Source organism: Petromyzon marinus, chromosome 59, assembly GCF_048934315.1.
Source record: "Petromyzon marinus isolate PM22_M1 ecotype Great Lakes invasive population chromosome 59, UKy_Petmar_22M1.pri1.0, whole genome shotgun sequence".
Taxonomy (NCBI): Eukaryota; Metazoa; Chordata; class Hyperoartia; order Petromyzontiformes; family Petromyzontidae; genus Petromyzon; species Petromyzon marinus.
The window spans coordinates 7,501,375-7,516,825 of NC_133725.1; the positions used below are offsets into that span (position 1 = coordinate 7,501,375).

The following is a 15,451-nucleotide window of genomic DNA, read 5'->3' on the forward strand; positions in this document are numbered from 1 at the left end:
GGACCCCGCCACCGTGCCTCGAATTTTTCATGTGCGCGCGCATTGAAGTGGCTTTAAAAATATTGTTATTTCCACCCCCCCCCCCCCCGTCATCATCGCCGAGTTCGAAAAGCGAACGAGGCCTCCTCTTGTTACTTTGTTTGCGCCAACGGCACTGGGCTCAACGCAGCTCCGGAGAGGGAGGGCCGGGCCCCCTCCCCCCCCCCCCACCTCTCTAAGAGGGGCCAAGCCGGCCGACTCTTTCCGTCGATGGCAGCGCGGTTTTCCGGCAATACCGCGGGAGCATCCGCACGCTCTGAACCCTCCGTACCACGCAACTCGCCCATCGATCGGATTCATGTAGACGGGCGGATGGCAAAGGGGTTGGGTTTCGAGAAACGCCGTCTTTGATGCCTCCGAATTCCGAATTTGTTTCCGACTTATTCATTCCGAGCGGGGCGACTCGCCACGCTTTGTTACATTCTCATAAGCCCTTCATAATAACGAATATATATATTCAGGCGCGAAGAGGCATGGGGAACTTAGTTAATTGCCAAGTTGGAAAAGCCGCTTAAATCCCGCGTTGTGCTGGGGGGATGCTGATGAGCGCGTGCCGGTCTAAGACGACTCCCGGTGTGATGCTCCCATCTGCATTTCCGCCTCCCTTTGGGGCTGCCATTCCAACTCTGGGTGTCGCCCCCCCCCCCCCCTTTCCCTTCCACCCACACACCCTGGCACCCCCAGCGCCCGCAGGCGCTCATCACCCAAGTGAACGTCGAAGCGCTGTCCTTCATTCGTTCATTCGTTCATTCACGTCAGGTTTTTCTCGCTAGTAGAAGTAGTAGTTGGGTTTTTATTTGCTTGGTAGTGGCTGTATATGAGATTTGGTCCTCATAGATAGATATATATAATTAACTCGCAGCATTGTGGGATGCTATTAGCATGAATGACGCTATTAAAATTAAAGTATTATTGTTATCGTTAAGAATAATACAATTGTGTTGTGTTGTGGCTTTACGCTCCAACACACCGGTGCGTGCTGTACTGGTAACGAATTGGGCACGTTTTGTTCCCGCGACAAAACCTTGCCAATTGGCTGCATCGGGTGGTGGCGGGGTTTAACGGCACACATCTTATATTCACTACCGTCTATTAATAATGTCGTTATTATTCCCCCGCTCAGGTCGGCTTCGAGGCATCGGCGTTCATCTCCCGTTCAGAGCCCCCTTGCAGAGCCACTGGTGGCCATTCTACATTCCTATGGCCGGATGGTGGCAGCAGGAGGAGGAAGAGGTGGGTAGTGTCTCTCCAGAGGACAACCGCCGTTGAACTTCGGTCCCACAGCCCGGCAAACCCGTTTGAGTGCCGCCGAACGGAGTGGCGGTGTGCCGGCACGAACCGGCCCTGCCGGCTCGAACCGGCCCGGCCGGCATGAACCGCCCCGGCCGGCTCGAACCGCCCCGGCCGGCTCGAACCGCCGAGACGCCGCCGGGCAGCGCTGCACGTTCCGTTGGCGGGAGACGTGCGGCATCTCCCGTGTTTTTGTATTCGCTCTCCGATCCGTGCTTTCCTGTACCCCCCCCCCCACCCCACTCGGTGTACCCCAAGTGTCTCTCTCCTCTCTCTCTCTCTCCGGTGCTTCTTCCACGGCAACCCTTATTAACCCTCAAATATGGCAACAACAGCAAAAATGAGACTGACAGTAATGAACACACACGAAGAGGTAAGGGATTTCGTTAAATTGACAACATTTAAATGCCCTTTAATCCGTTCCGTGCCACCGGGGAGGAGTGCCGGGCGTTGCCGCCGAGATCACGCGAATCCAAATCCATTCCGTGGGCCCGGTTGACCGGCAACAAATGGGATTGGGGGGTGGGGGCATCGCGTTTGTGTTTCCTCTCCCGTACACACGCCACGGTTCACTCTCTCTCCTCTCTCTCTCCCCTCTCTCTCCCCCCTCACTCCTCTCTTTCCTCTCTTCTCTTTCTCCCCTCTCTCCCCTCTCTCTCCCCTCTCTCCCCTCTCTCTCCCCTCTCTCTCCTCACGCTCTCCTCTCTCTCTTCACTATCTCCTCTCTCTCTCGCCTCTCTCCTCTCTTTCCTCTCTTCTCTTTCTCCCCTCTCTCCTCTCTCTCCCCTCTCTCGCCTCTCTCTCTCTGTCCCCTCTCTCTCCTCTATCTCCTCTCTCTCTTCACTATCTTCTCTCTCTCTCGCCTCTCTCCTCTCTTTCCTCTCTTCTCTTTCTCCCCTCTCTCCTCTCTCTCCCCTCTCTTGCCTCTCTCTCTCTGTCCCCTCTCTCTCCTCTCTCTCCTCTCTCTCTCTTCACTATCTCCTCTCTCTCCTCTCTCTTTTTTTTACGATCAGAGGAAACAAGAAGATGCTCGGTGAAGTCGGCACTTTGCTCCGTTCATCATTTCGGTTTTTTTTGTTTTTTTATGCTTTGCTTTATGTAACCCCCCCCCCCCCCCCTCTTTTAAATGAAAGACCCAACAAAATAGTTTTTTTCTGCTCTCCTTACCCCTTCCCTCTCTCTCTACCCCCCTCTCTGCCCCTCCTCTCTCTCTACACCCCTCTCTGCCCCCCCCCCTCTCTCTCTGCCCCCTCTCTTCCTACTCCATTTCGCTCTCTCTCGCCCACTCTCTCGCTCTCTCTCTTTTTCTATAACTACGACAAGTGCTGCATCTGCACGCAGCCCTTCCCACAGTCAAACGGCCTCCGACGGGTAGCTTATATCTGCATGCAGAGCTCTCCGTCATCTGCCACCGAGCACACGGCCTCCTCCAGCGCCCACTGCTCCTTGAAGGCCGGCACGGCGTGGGTCAGCCGCGCACGGCGGAACTCCAGCCCACACACCCTGGCTCCGACCAGAGCGCGGAAGATGTCCAGGCTGCTGGCTGGACGTTGCCCCTCCAGGGCTACCTTCCTCGCCCTGTATATGGCGAGCTTGGCGTAGCCGAAGAGCACGTTGACCAGCCCGTGAAGAGGTTGGGGTCTCTCCTCTCTCTCTTCACTATCTCCTCTCTCTCCTCTCTCTCTCTTTTTTTACGATCAGAGGAAACAAGAAGATGCTCGGTGTAGTCAGCACTTTGCTTCGTTCATCATTTCGTTTTTTTAATGCTTTGCTTTATGTAACCCCCCCCCCCCCGCCCCTTTTTAAATGAAAGATTTAACAAAATATTTCTCACACTGCTCAGCTTACCCCTTTCCTCTATTTCTACCCCCCTCTCTGCCCCCCTCCCCTCTCTCTACCCTCTCTCTTCCTACTCCATGTCGCTATCGCTCTCTCTGCTCTCTCTCTCCTCTCTCTCTCTTCACTATCTCCTCTCTCTTTCGCCTCTCTCTCTCCTCTTTTCCTCTCTCCTCTCCTCTCTCGCTCTCTCTCTCCGGTCGAGAGCACGCACCAATAATAAATCACAATAAATAATTGTTATCCGGGACAATTACGTAAAATCACCACGAAAATGAGCGTAATGTTATTATTTATTAACTGGGCCAAGAGCACGTGCTCTCCGAGATGACTTCCTGTCTGTGGGAGTGGCGACCATTCTCAAAGGAGTCGGAGGATCAAGGTCACCCTCCTCCCTTGCAGCTCCGTCCAAGATCGTTCACTCAATGTCCATCAATATTCTTTAATCACCGCTGGGTTTGTGTCAGTCTATGGGTCTCTGCGTGAGTCTATGGGTCTCTGTGTGAGTCTATGGGTTTTTGCGTGAGTCTATGGGTCTCTGTGTGAGTCTATGGGTTTTTGCGTGAGTCTATGGGTCTCTGTGTGAGTCCATGGTTTGCTATGTGAGTCTATGGGTCTCTGTGTGATTCTATGGGTTTTTGCGTGAGTCTATGGGTCTCTTTGTGAGTCTATGGGTGTTTGTGTGAGTCTATGGGTTTTTACGTGAGTTTATGGGTCTCTGTGTTGAGTCTATGGGTACCTAGGTGAGTCTATGGGTCTCTTTGTGAGTCTATGGGATTCTGTGTGAGTCCATGGTTTGCTATGTGAGTCTATGGGTCTTTACCCGAGTCTATGGGTCTCTGTGTGAGTCCTTGGGTCTCTAAGTCAGTCTCTGGGTCTCTAAGTGAGTCTATGGGTTTCTATGTGAGTCTATTGGTCTCTAAGTGAATCTATGGGTCTCTAAGTGACGGGCGAAGGTCTAACTTTGCCCCTATCTCCAATGATTCTCATTCATGTTGTTGCGTTCCTCCCCCCTCCTCCCCCTCACCCCCTCTTCCCCCCTCCTCCCACCTCTACCCCCTCCTCCCCGCTCCTCCTCCCCTCTCAAGAACCCCATTTCCGCTGAGCAACCTCGAAAGGTTTCCGCGGTCAATGTTCTGGGGTTAGATGGCGTGACACTGTAAATGCGTCGTCACGCCCGCCAAACACCACCCAAACGCAGAGCAAATAACTGATGGGGGCTAAGTCACGTGGGCAAAACCGCCGCCAATTCGCCACCACCGGCTCAGCACTCGCCGGTCGCGTGAGCCCACCGCGACGATTGAAACTCCGGTAGCCTGTTGGCGAAGTGCCGCGGGTTTTTCACCCCGACAAACGTTATCGGCTAACGTTAACGGCGGGCTGGCGCCGAACCGGTGACGAATTGGCGCGCTTCGTCCACGCCATAAACCCCCCCCCCCGACCCCCCCGGGGGCGGCGGCGACGGCGGTCCAAGAGGTTAAAAATGTGTTGGGGACGCGGTTAAGGCGCGACCCCTGAAACGTCTACAGGGCTGCACCGGTTACCGCCCCCCCCTCCCCCTCCTCCCCCAGCCACCCGCCCAACCTTTCGCACGTTCGTAAATATAAAAAATGGCTACGCGCGCAGCAAGCGTTCTTCTGTCGAAGGAAATATTTGAAAGCCCTTCCCCGGCGAACGCATCAAAATGTCCTCTTCGGAGAGAGGCGCGTTCCATATGCATGCGCGCGGTGCCTCTCGGTGCGGGCGCGGGATTTGTCCCGGGAACGCGCGGCCCGCATGAATATGTATCGCGCGTGCACTCTGAGCCGCGTGAATGTCAAACCCGGAGACATCAAGGAATACGGCTGAGAGCATAACGCGCCTCTTGCCTTTCACTTTGATTTTTTTTATATTGAATGTTTTTTTCTGTTTTCGTTTTTATTTATTCATTTCCCCCCCCCCGCCCCGCCCCGCCCCGCAACCCCGCCCCGCCCACTGAGGCAATGACACGGGGTTGCGCGCTGCGAGCTCAAGGTCACCCTGGGAGGAGGGGAGGGGGGGGTCAGAGGTCACCGCCTGCACCACTGTTCCCAGCCGCCCAGACTTACACAGAGACCCATCGACTCACATAGAGACCTATAGACTCACATAGAGAACCATAGACTCACATAGAGACCCGTAGACTCACATAGAGACCCACAGACTCACACAGAGACCCATCGACTCACATAGAGACCCACAGAATCACACAGAGACCCATAGACTCACACAGAGACCCATAGACTCACATAGAGAGCCATAGACTCACATTGAGACCCATAGACTCACGTAGAGACCCATAGACTCAAACAGAGACCCATCGACTCACATAGAGACCCGCAGACTCACACAGAGACCCATAGACTCACGTAGAGACCCATAGACTCAAACAGAGACCCATCGACTCACATAGAGACCCACAGACTCACACAGAGACCCATAGACTCACATATAGACGCATAGACTCACACAGAGACCCATAGACTCACATATAGACCCATAGACTCACACAGAGACCCATAAACTCACAGAGATCCATATACTCACACAGAGACCCATAGACTCACATAGAGACCCATAGACTCACATTGAGATCCATAGACTCACATAGAGACCCATAGACTCAAACAGAGACCCATCGACTCACATAGAGACCCACAGAATCACACAGAGACCCATAGACTCACACAGAGACCCATAGACTCACATATAGACCCATAGACTCACACAGAGATGCATAGACTCACATATAGACCCATAGACTCACACAGAGTCCCATAGACTCACTTATAGACCCATAGACTCACACAGAGACCCATAAACTCACATAGAGATCCATAGACTCACATAGAGACCCATAGACTCACACAGAGACCCATAGACTCACATAGAGAACCACAGACTCACACAGAGACCCATAGACTCACATAGAGACCCATAGACTCAAACAGAGACCCATCGACTCACATAGAGACCCACAGACTCACACAGAGACCCATAGACTCACGTAGAGACCCATAGACTCAAACAGAGACCCATCGACTCACATAGAGACCCACAGACTCACATATAGACGCATAGACTCACACAGAGACCCATAGACTCACTTATAGACCCATAGACTCACACAGAGACCCATAAACTCACATAGAGATCCATAGACTCACATAGAGACCCATAGACTCACACAGAGACCCATAGACTCACATAGAGAACCACAGACTCACACAGAGACCCATAGACTCACGTAGAGACCCATAGACTCAACAGAGACCCATCGACTCACATAGAGACCCACAGACTCACACAGAGACCCATAGACTCACACAGAGACCCATAGACTCACATATAGACCCATAGACTCACACAGAGACCCATAGACTCACATATAGACCCATAGACTCACACAGAGACCCATAGACTCACATAGAGACCCATAGACTCACATTGAGACCCATAGACTCATATAGAGACCCATAGACTCAAAGAGAGATCAATTGACTCACATAGAGACCCACAGACTCACACAGAGACCCATAGACTCACATTGAGACCCATAGACTCACATAGAGACCCATAGACTCAAACAGAGACCCATTGACTTACATAGAGACCCACAGACTCACACAGAGACCCATAGACTCACACAGAGACCCATAGACTCACATATAGACCCATAGACTCACACAGAGTCCCATAGACTCACATAGAGACCCATAGACTCACAGAGAGACCCATAGACTCACATAGAGACCCATAGACTCACATTTAGACCCATAGACTCATATAGAGACCCATAGACTCACACAGAGACCCATAGACTCACATAGAGACCCACAGACTCCCACAGAGACCCATAGACTCACACAGAGACCCATAGACTCACATAGAGACCCATAGACTCAAATAGAGTCCCATAGACTCACACAGAGACCCATAGACTCACATAGAGACCCACAGACTCGCATAGAGACCCGTAGACTTACAAGAGAGCCATAGACTCACACAGAGTACCATGGACTCACGTAGAGACACACAGAATCACACAGAGACCCGTAGACTCACATAGAGACCCATAGACTCACACAGAGACCAATAGACTCACACAGAGACCCATAGACTCACATAGAGACCCATAGACTCACACAGAGACCCATAGACTCACATAGAGAGCCATAGACTCACACAGATACCCATAGACTCACACAGAGAGCTATAGACTCACATAGAGACCCGTAGACTCACATAGAGAGCTATAGGCTCACATAGAGACCCATATTCTTAGAGACCCAAACACATACATATAACACAGCCCCACCCTCCTGTCACCCCCCCCCGCCCCCCCCCACCCCCCCAACTAACGACAACTCACTGTGCCCAGTATAATGTTTTGTGGCGTTAATTCGGCAATCTCGCCACTAACCCTTCACTGCGCCTCGTGAAATATTTACATGTATTTTTATACCCAGTCCGAGGCTTGCTGTCGATTGGTGACAGACCTAGTTTCCTTACAGAGGCGAGAATAAAAAAAAATTCTCAATTGGAAAGGCGAGATTCCTTTCGAGATTCAGCTCGAGTTTAAATCAATTTGTTCAAAGGCTTACGCACAACAATATTGCGCGGGCGACATGAAGGGACATTGCAATTCAAGGCTTACGCGGACACGCGAGGTCGCGCTGTGTGTGTGTGTACCCGGCGTGCGTGGGGAGCGCAGCGGCGCAGCGGTTAGCGCACTCCTCCGACGCTCAGCGACGATTCTGGGCCTCCCCTAGGTCGACTCAGCCTCAAGTGGGTACCCGGTGCGGCGTGTGGTAAACGTCACCACTACGGAGACCAAAGGCGGCCGGGCGGGCGTGGTGCTGGCCGCCACCCAACCCCCTCGTTGTGCCGTGCCGGCCTTAATAGGTGCTCGCTAACGGCACTTGCCCCCACAGTCTGCAAAGGCTACACGGGGGGCAGGGGTTTAATCTTTGTCTTTGTGTATGCACTCATATACAATACATCTACAGGGGCGGGGGAGGGGGGGGCAGGGGGGAAATCCTATTTGCAGTGCTTCAACGTGAATGGATCGGTTACATCCTGGGGGTAAAATGACTCAATTAAATGGACACGTGTTTTAGTATTCGATGGCCAACTCGCATTGTAACGACGAGACTCTGTGCGTTCAATGCGATTTCCCTCCTTGCCGCCAGCCCTCCCCCCCCCCGCCCCCCCCCCCCCCCCCCACCACGCGCGAGGGATGCGTGTTGATTGACGGGAAGAGGAGGAGGTGGTGGAAGTTGGCTTGGGGGCTCAGAAACAATGAGCCGGCAATGGCTGAGCGCGTGGGTTCGAATCCGGGGAATTGTCAGCCACGCCGTGGTTAAGCCGGGATTTTTTCCCAGGCGTTGAGTTGATGGACTTGGCACAGTTACCATAGACTCACACACGGACCCATAGACTCATATAGAGATCCGTAGACTCACATAGAGACCCATTTACTAACAAATAGACCATCGGACTCAAATAGATACCCGTTGATGAGCATAGAGACCCAAGACTCAAATGAAGACCCAGAGACTCGCGTAGAGACCCATAGATTCATGTAGAGACCCAAAGACACGCGTAGAGACTCATATACTCATAGAGACCTGTAGACTCACATAGAGACACATAGCTTTGCACAGAGACCCATAGACTCAAACAGATACCCGTAGACTAGCATAGACCCAAGACTCAAATAGAGACCCATTTACTCACAAAGAGACCCGTAGACTCACATAGAGACCCATAGCCTTGCACAAAGACCCATAGACTCAAATAAAGACCCATTGACTCATGGAGACCCACTCGCGTAGAGACCCATAGATTAATGTAGAGACCAAGACTCGCATAGTGACCCATTTACTTGCATAGAGACCCATAGACTCACGAAGAGACCCAAAGATTAACATAGAGACCCATAGACTGACATAGAGGCCCATAGACTCACACAGAGAACCATAAACTGACATAGAGACCTATAGACTCACAGAGAGACCCATAGACTCACACAGAGAACCATAGGCACACGCAACCCCCCTAGACTCACATATAGACCCGCAGACTCACATAGAGACCCATACACTCACAGAAAGACCCATAGACTCGCGCAGAGATCAATAAACTGACATAGAGACTCATACTCACATATAGACCTATACACTCACACTGAGACCCGTAGACTCATAGAGAGACCCATAGCCTCACACTGAAACCCGTAGACTCAGTTTAACAGCGACTCACATGGAGGAGGCCCTTAAGAGTTACAAAAAACCCCACAGAGTATTGGACAATCGACGCTCCGGGCCACCAACACACCGCGCTCGCACCAACACACGGCCGGTGCCGCTGACTGAGCGATGAATCGGCACGTCCGCTCACCACGCGACGCATTTCTCAACTGGCTCCGTTGGCTGGAGGAGGGGGTGCACGACGCAGCGTGCTCAGGCTCCGACCCGCGCGATCAATCCGACCCAAAAATCAAATCAGCCGCGAATCATGACATCGGTGGCGACAGCCCTGCAGCATTGTTAAAGTTGGGAGAGAAAAAAATATATAGAAAACTGTAATCATAAAAAAACGTGAAATAAACAGATGGGATGCGTGAGTCGCACTCTCACCTGGGACCCAGGGTTTCCTTGCTGGCCAAGTGCTCCTGGCTCACCTTGAAGTCCCTGCAAGAGACCAGAGATCACTACAAAGGAGCTGTGCACTTTCAAATTCATCGCGATTGAAAACTCCTTTCTTTAGAACTTTTTTGTTTGCGTTCAAGTTTCTTGTCCTTAGCCCAAGGACCTCCGAGCAACACAGTTGGCTACGTACAGTGGTGCAACAGAAGTTCAACGTACATGCATACTGCCCATAGACTAACACTGCCCATAGACTAACACTGCCCATAGACTAAACACTGCCCATAGACTCAACACTGCCCAAAGATTCCACACTGCCCATAGACTCAACACTGCCCATAGCCTCAACACTGCCCATAGACTCAACACTACCCATAGACTCAACACTGCCCATAGACTCAACACTACCCATAGAGTCAACACTCCCAATAATCTCAACACTACCCATAGACTCAACACTGCCCATGGACTCAACACTGCCCATAGACTCAACACTGCACCATAGACTCAACACTGCCCATAGACTCAAAACTGTTCTCTATGTATGCTGGTGCAAAAGAAGTTTCAAAGTGCATGCATACAGCCACGGTGCCCATCACGGATGCAGACATTATTATTATTATTACTATTGTCATCATCCTCTTCTTATCCGTACGGCCGGTGTTGGCGTCAGGAGTGATAGCTGTGATCGCACAGCGAAGTGGTGGAAGGGTCAAGGTGATCGCATCAGGAGGAGTAGCGGAGTGCTCAAGCATCACTGTGATGACGACGGCGACGACGATGCCTCCGTGTTGTTAACGGGGCATCGAGTCCCCGTCGCTCGCCCCATGCCTCTGTTCCAGTTGATAGACCGCAGTCTTCGGCCAGATTGTTTTTTTTTTAATTCTCCATTTGTTATTTCATTTCATTATCATTATCATGGACACGTGCAGGATGGCAGAGGAAGTGACGTAAAAACTTAAAATCATCTATATATGTATTTTCACCGGGTATGGCCCAAGGAGCAATGTAGCTCTCTCGCAGAAGCAACATGGCTATCGCAAATGACAGCTCAACGAAGTCGGCTCGTCATCGTCGTCGTCGTCATCATCACCTAGAAATGCATTGGCAGCAGCCGGGCACTCTAAGCGCGCGACGGCGATTCGAGAAGTGGAAGGGGAAAACCCGGAGGAACCGGAGAAAAAACCCACGCAGGCCACGGGCAGAGAGAGAGAGAGAGAGACACCCAAACTCCAAATATACAGCAGCAGGCGTCAGGGGTAGGCAGATACATTAGGTAGGCAGATGCATTAGGCAGGCAGATGCATTAAACAATCGCACGTGAACTCAATCGTACGTCAACGCTGGCGAAGCAGCAAATTGACGTCGCGCGCGGGGGGTCTCCCGGGATCATTTTGCTCAGCCAGGCGAGAAACTACGGAGGCCAGGGGGGGGAGTCTCCGGTTGCGTCTAAAGAGAAGCCCCCCACCCCACCCCCCCCCTCCTTCGGCAGGACGCGTGGCCCACGGACGCATCGCGCGGGAGCACAATCAGAAACAGAATATCGTATTGTACACTGCAGGGGGAATCCGATGAGCTATGAAGCTCTTTCTTCACGGATGTTTTGTCGGGGCACGGGGGTCAGAACGTCACACGAACAAACAATTTCAAACACACGATATTGAGTGCAAGGAAGGTAAACGAATCACGCCCACACATGCGAATAAAACCAAACCATCCCCATCCCATCAGACAGAGCACTCACCACGTTGCCCTTCTGGCCGACAGGACCATCCGAGCCAGGAGGGCCCTACAGCATCCACGCGGCAGAAAATACAACACCATCGTCATCATCACCACCATCGTCATCATCATCACCACCATCGTCATCATCATCATCACCACCATCGTCATCATCATCACCACCACAATTATTATCGTCAACGTCATCATCACCATCGTCATCATCACCATCATAATTATTATCGTCAATGTTATCACCATCACCATCGTCATCATCACCATCGTAATTATGATCGTCAACGTCATCATCACCATCGTCAACGTCACCATTATTGCCATCATCATCACCATCATCGTCATGACCATCGTCGTCTCACTGGATATTTTTGCCAGTATCAAAGTATGAAAAATAATAATGAAAATAGGTCTTTACCCTTTCTGTCAATAAAAAACAGGATTTGTGCCAAGCTGTTCAAACACCAAATAGACACACTTAGCAAGGAATCAACAAGTTACTGCATGAACCACACACACACTACTTGTGGTGAACATGCAAACAAAACATCCTCGGATTATAATATGTGATGCATTGTCCTTGAAACTTATTGGCACACATCACTACCACCACTGTCGTTATCATCATCAACATCTTCATTAACGTCGTCAACATTATTATACTCTCACATTTTCATTGCAAGGGAGTTGCAACCCAAAGAAAACTCAGCAAATTATTCAGCGATGCAGCTACTGCTGGCTGCTGCTCCGTTGGCAATAAGCAATAACGCCTCAACACCGCACGGTTGGCTACGTACGGTGCGAAAGAAGTTCACCGTACGTATGTAATGCCTGACAAATTACCCCAAGCCAATATGCAGCCTAACGGCTATTCGAAAATAAACTCTAAGGGTCTCCAATTGGTAGCAATAGGCCCCCATGGTGATTCGTCGGGAGGCAGACTTTTAAAGGATTGGAGGAATACGGTTTGAACGAGATCAATCGGACAACAGAGATATATTATGGCTTAGCAATCATTGGAAGGATTTGATCAACCATTTCGGGTCTTAATTTATTGATCACGCTTACGGTGGCTTTCAGACCGCATCCATTAATTTTCGTCTCCCTCCTCCTCTTTTCCGAACATAGATGGACTCGTCCATCTGAACAAACTGTCAAATCGCTCTCCGTGGTGCTAACGTTAAAAAACCGCCAATATTTTCAAATTTTCTTGCTGTGGTTTTCACACCTGATGACGATTGCTTGTGTTGCAGTCGAAACGTCGTGAGAATTGTATTGTTTTATATTTTTATTATTTTATTGTTTCCCTTCTACGTGACTTTACCGAAAGAACCAAGAATAAGAGAGAGCAACCGTTAGAGGGGAAGGACGGGGATTGGCTAAAGGAAAAACAAACCAGGACAAGAAGTTTTGAGAAAAGGGGGCCGAGGATTATTAAATGGGGAGAGCACGAGGAGTGGGGACGTTTGGAGGAAGACGCAAGCCGGAACACAAGCACGAAGTTTAGGGTCCTTTTTTGTGACTGTGTCTACCTTACTGCTTCGCCTTCAGAGCCGTTACACGTACATACGTACCATCACCACCGCCGCCATCGCGTGTGCGTGGCCTGTGCCGAAAAGCTAAACATGAAGTCATCGTACCGGCGAGGGAACCTCTTACGGTTTGAGTTACGAGGGCTACTGACCACAGGGCCCGGGTTCCCGGGGATTCCTCTCGGTCCGATGAGTCCCCGTGGTCCCTGGGCGAGGGGGGGAACGGGACAGAGGGCAGGACGCGTCAGCCCGAGCGATCCGACCTCCCATCGTCAGCCTAGAGATGCGAGTACCGCCGAGCACGCGTGTGCAACAACAACAACAACGTAGCGTGACACATTTCGTTTTTATCACTGTTGTTAATATCCCCCCCCCCCCCCCCCACCAGGGTTTGTTTCACCGAGTCTCAAGACTCTTGTTCAGGAGGGTCCTGCCATGGTTTCTGCAGTGCGGGTGTTGATGTTGCTATTGCAGCTGTCGTGCGTGCGCGCGCGTGTGCGACACAAACGGAGTAAATGTGCAGGTGATGCTTCAGCATTGCTGGGATGTTTTTGGTCTAAGCCGGTTGTATTGTATGGGGTTGTTGTAGCGGGATAGAGAAGACCCCACTCACGCGCACACACACACACAGCTCCCCACCACAGAGGTGTCCCGGCTCGCGAGTTGAACCCAGGGGCTGCAAGGAACGAGTGCGACCACTGGTCGCATATTTCCGGCCCAGGAAGCGACGTCCGGTTGGTGGGGATTGGAAACACCAAAGTTCGAGGGTCCGTCAAATTAATAGGGAGGCTCCGCTGGGACACATAGGGAAAGCTGGCAAAAGCCCCCTCCCACTCTTACATAGCCACACCCCACAGCTCAGGTAGCCCTGCTCACAGCCCCCTGTAGCTCCGGCTGCTGCACGTGGCTGCCTGCAGTGATCCGGTGCTGCGGAGGCAGCAGCGAGGATTTGCGGATCACAGCACACGGATGTTGCGTGAAACTCCCATCCCACGGGGCGTCGAGGGAGAGCGGTACCCATGGCTCTAGCAGGAGATGGCGGTGCAGCAGAAATGTGGCTTGTTTCGTCTTGCACGGGGGATAAAGCGTTGCCCCCTCGGACGCGCGCATTTCCTCCACACGCGCTTCGGTTTCCTCCCACATGCAAACGCGAATTAATTGGCCGGTAACACCGCAATAATAAGTAGAGGACCGCAGAGCTGGGGCAATTGTTGGTCATGCCTGACTGCTACTGCTGCCGTCCCCCTGCACGTCTGCGGTTCCACCGAGTCGATCTCTCGCTCACTCCCTCTCCCTCTTCAAAGGGGGAGCGAGCGGGGAGTGGCCGTGTGGCGTCGCGAAGTTGAAAACAAAGTTGGAAAGACGCCGTCGGCGGAAAATCGGAGGGATTCCTCCTGCACGCGCGTGCGCGGCTCAGGCTAACTCCAAACCACGGAGCGCGTAACTTCGCACTGTGCCCCCACAAGTGTACGCCCGAAGGGTGAATTGGCAATTCCGGCAAATCCCCAGACGAAGCAATTGAACGGCCAAATCACTTAGAGCCGAGTGTTTAATAGTTGCTCTTCATTGGCCGTACGAGAGAGAGAGAGAGGATTGCCGCTGCCTCCGAGCGTGAGGTCTAATAGTTGGAAATGTGTTTCCAATGTGCTCAACGTCAGCTCAGCTCCGCCGTCATCTTTAAAACAGAAAAAAATTGGCATAAAAAAATTACAACGTGACGCCTTCTTTCAAAAAGTGTCACTCTATATATTCAGAGGTGGACCAGAGGTGAGAGACACTGAGCCGAGCTGCCCTCCCCCCCCCCCCCCCCACTCGCTGACAAAGACAAAGATTCCCCATATAGCCTGAACAGACTTTTTGGGGCAAGTGTCGTCAGCGAGTAGCACCTATGAAGTCCGCCACGGCAAACGATGGGGTGGGTGGCCAGCACCATGCCCCAGTGGCAATGCTTACACACCACACTTGGGCAGGCCCAGGACCGTTTCCGATAACCGTCATTTGCTGTTGGCCGTGAGCGGGAATGGAACTCGGGCTGCCGGGTTCGTAGCAAAGCATGCTAACCGCTACACTACTGCTCCTCTTGAGTCTGGGTTCACATCCCCGCAGGAGAGTTGATGGTCTCTGCCTGGTCACCGATGACCACAAAAAAAAACGATTAAGTGAAAATCGAGTTCTGCACTTAATTTGACAGCTTCAGGAGGCCGTAATCCAGCAGTGGATTGAACGTGACCAATGACGATGGTGGCTGCCTTTGGCTAAATTACAGCTCTGAGAATTAAAAATATTGGTTTGACTGTCATGTGATGAACGTTGAACGTTACTCCCATGCGGCAGAGCAGGTGGAAAGTG

The 15,451-nt window shown here is 51.8% G+C and overlaps 1 protein-coding gene across 5 annotated transcripts in view; it reads right to left on the bottom strand.

The window, feature by feature from the left end:
• The window catches only part of LOC116955358 (uncharacterized), a 378,574-nt gene that overhangs the window by 161,586 nt on the left and 201,537 nt on the right, over positions 1-15,451 (bottom strand). For all 5 annotated transcript variants that reach the window (XM_076053062.1, XM_076053060.1, XM_076053059.1 and 2 more), the window contains 3 exons: positions 13,255-13,308; positions 11,578-11,622; positions 9,825-9,878 (listed from right to left, as the gene is read on the bottom strand). In XM_076053062.1, the coding sequence (XP_075909177.1) occupies positions 9,825-9,878; positions 11,578-11,622; positions 13,255-13,308 (153 nt within the window). The remainder of the gene's footprint in view (positions 1-9,824; positions 9,879-11,577; positions 11,623-13,254; positions 13,309-15,451) is intronic.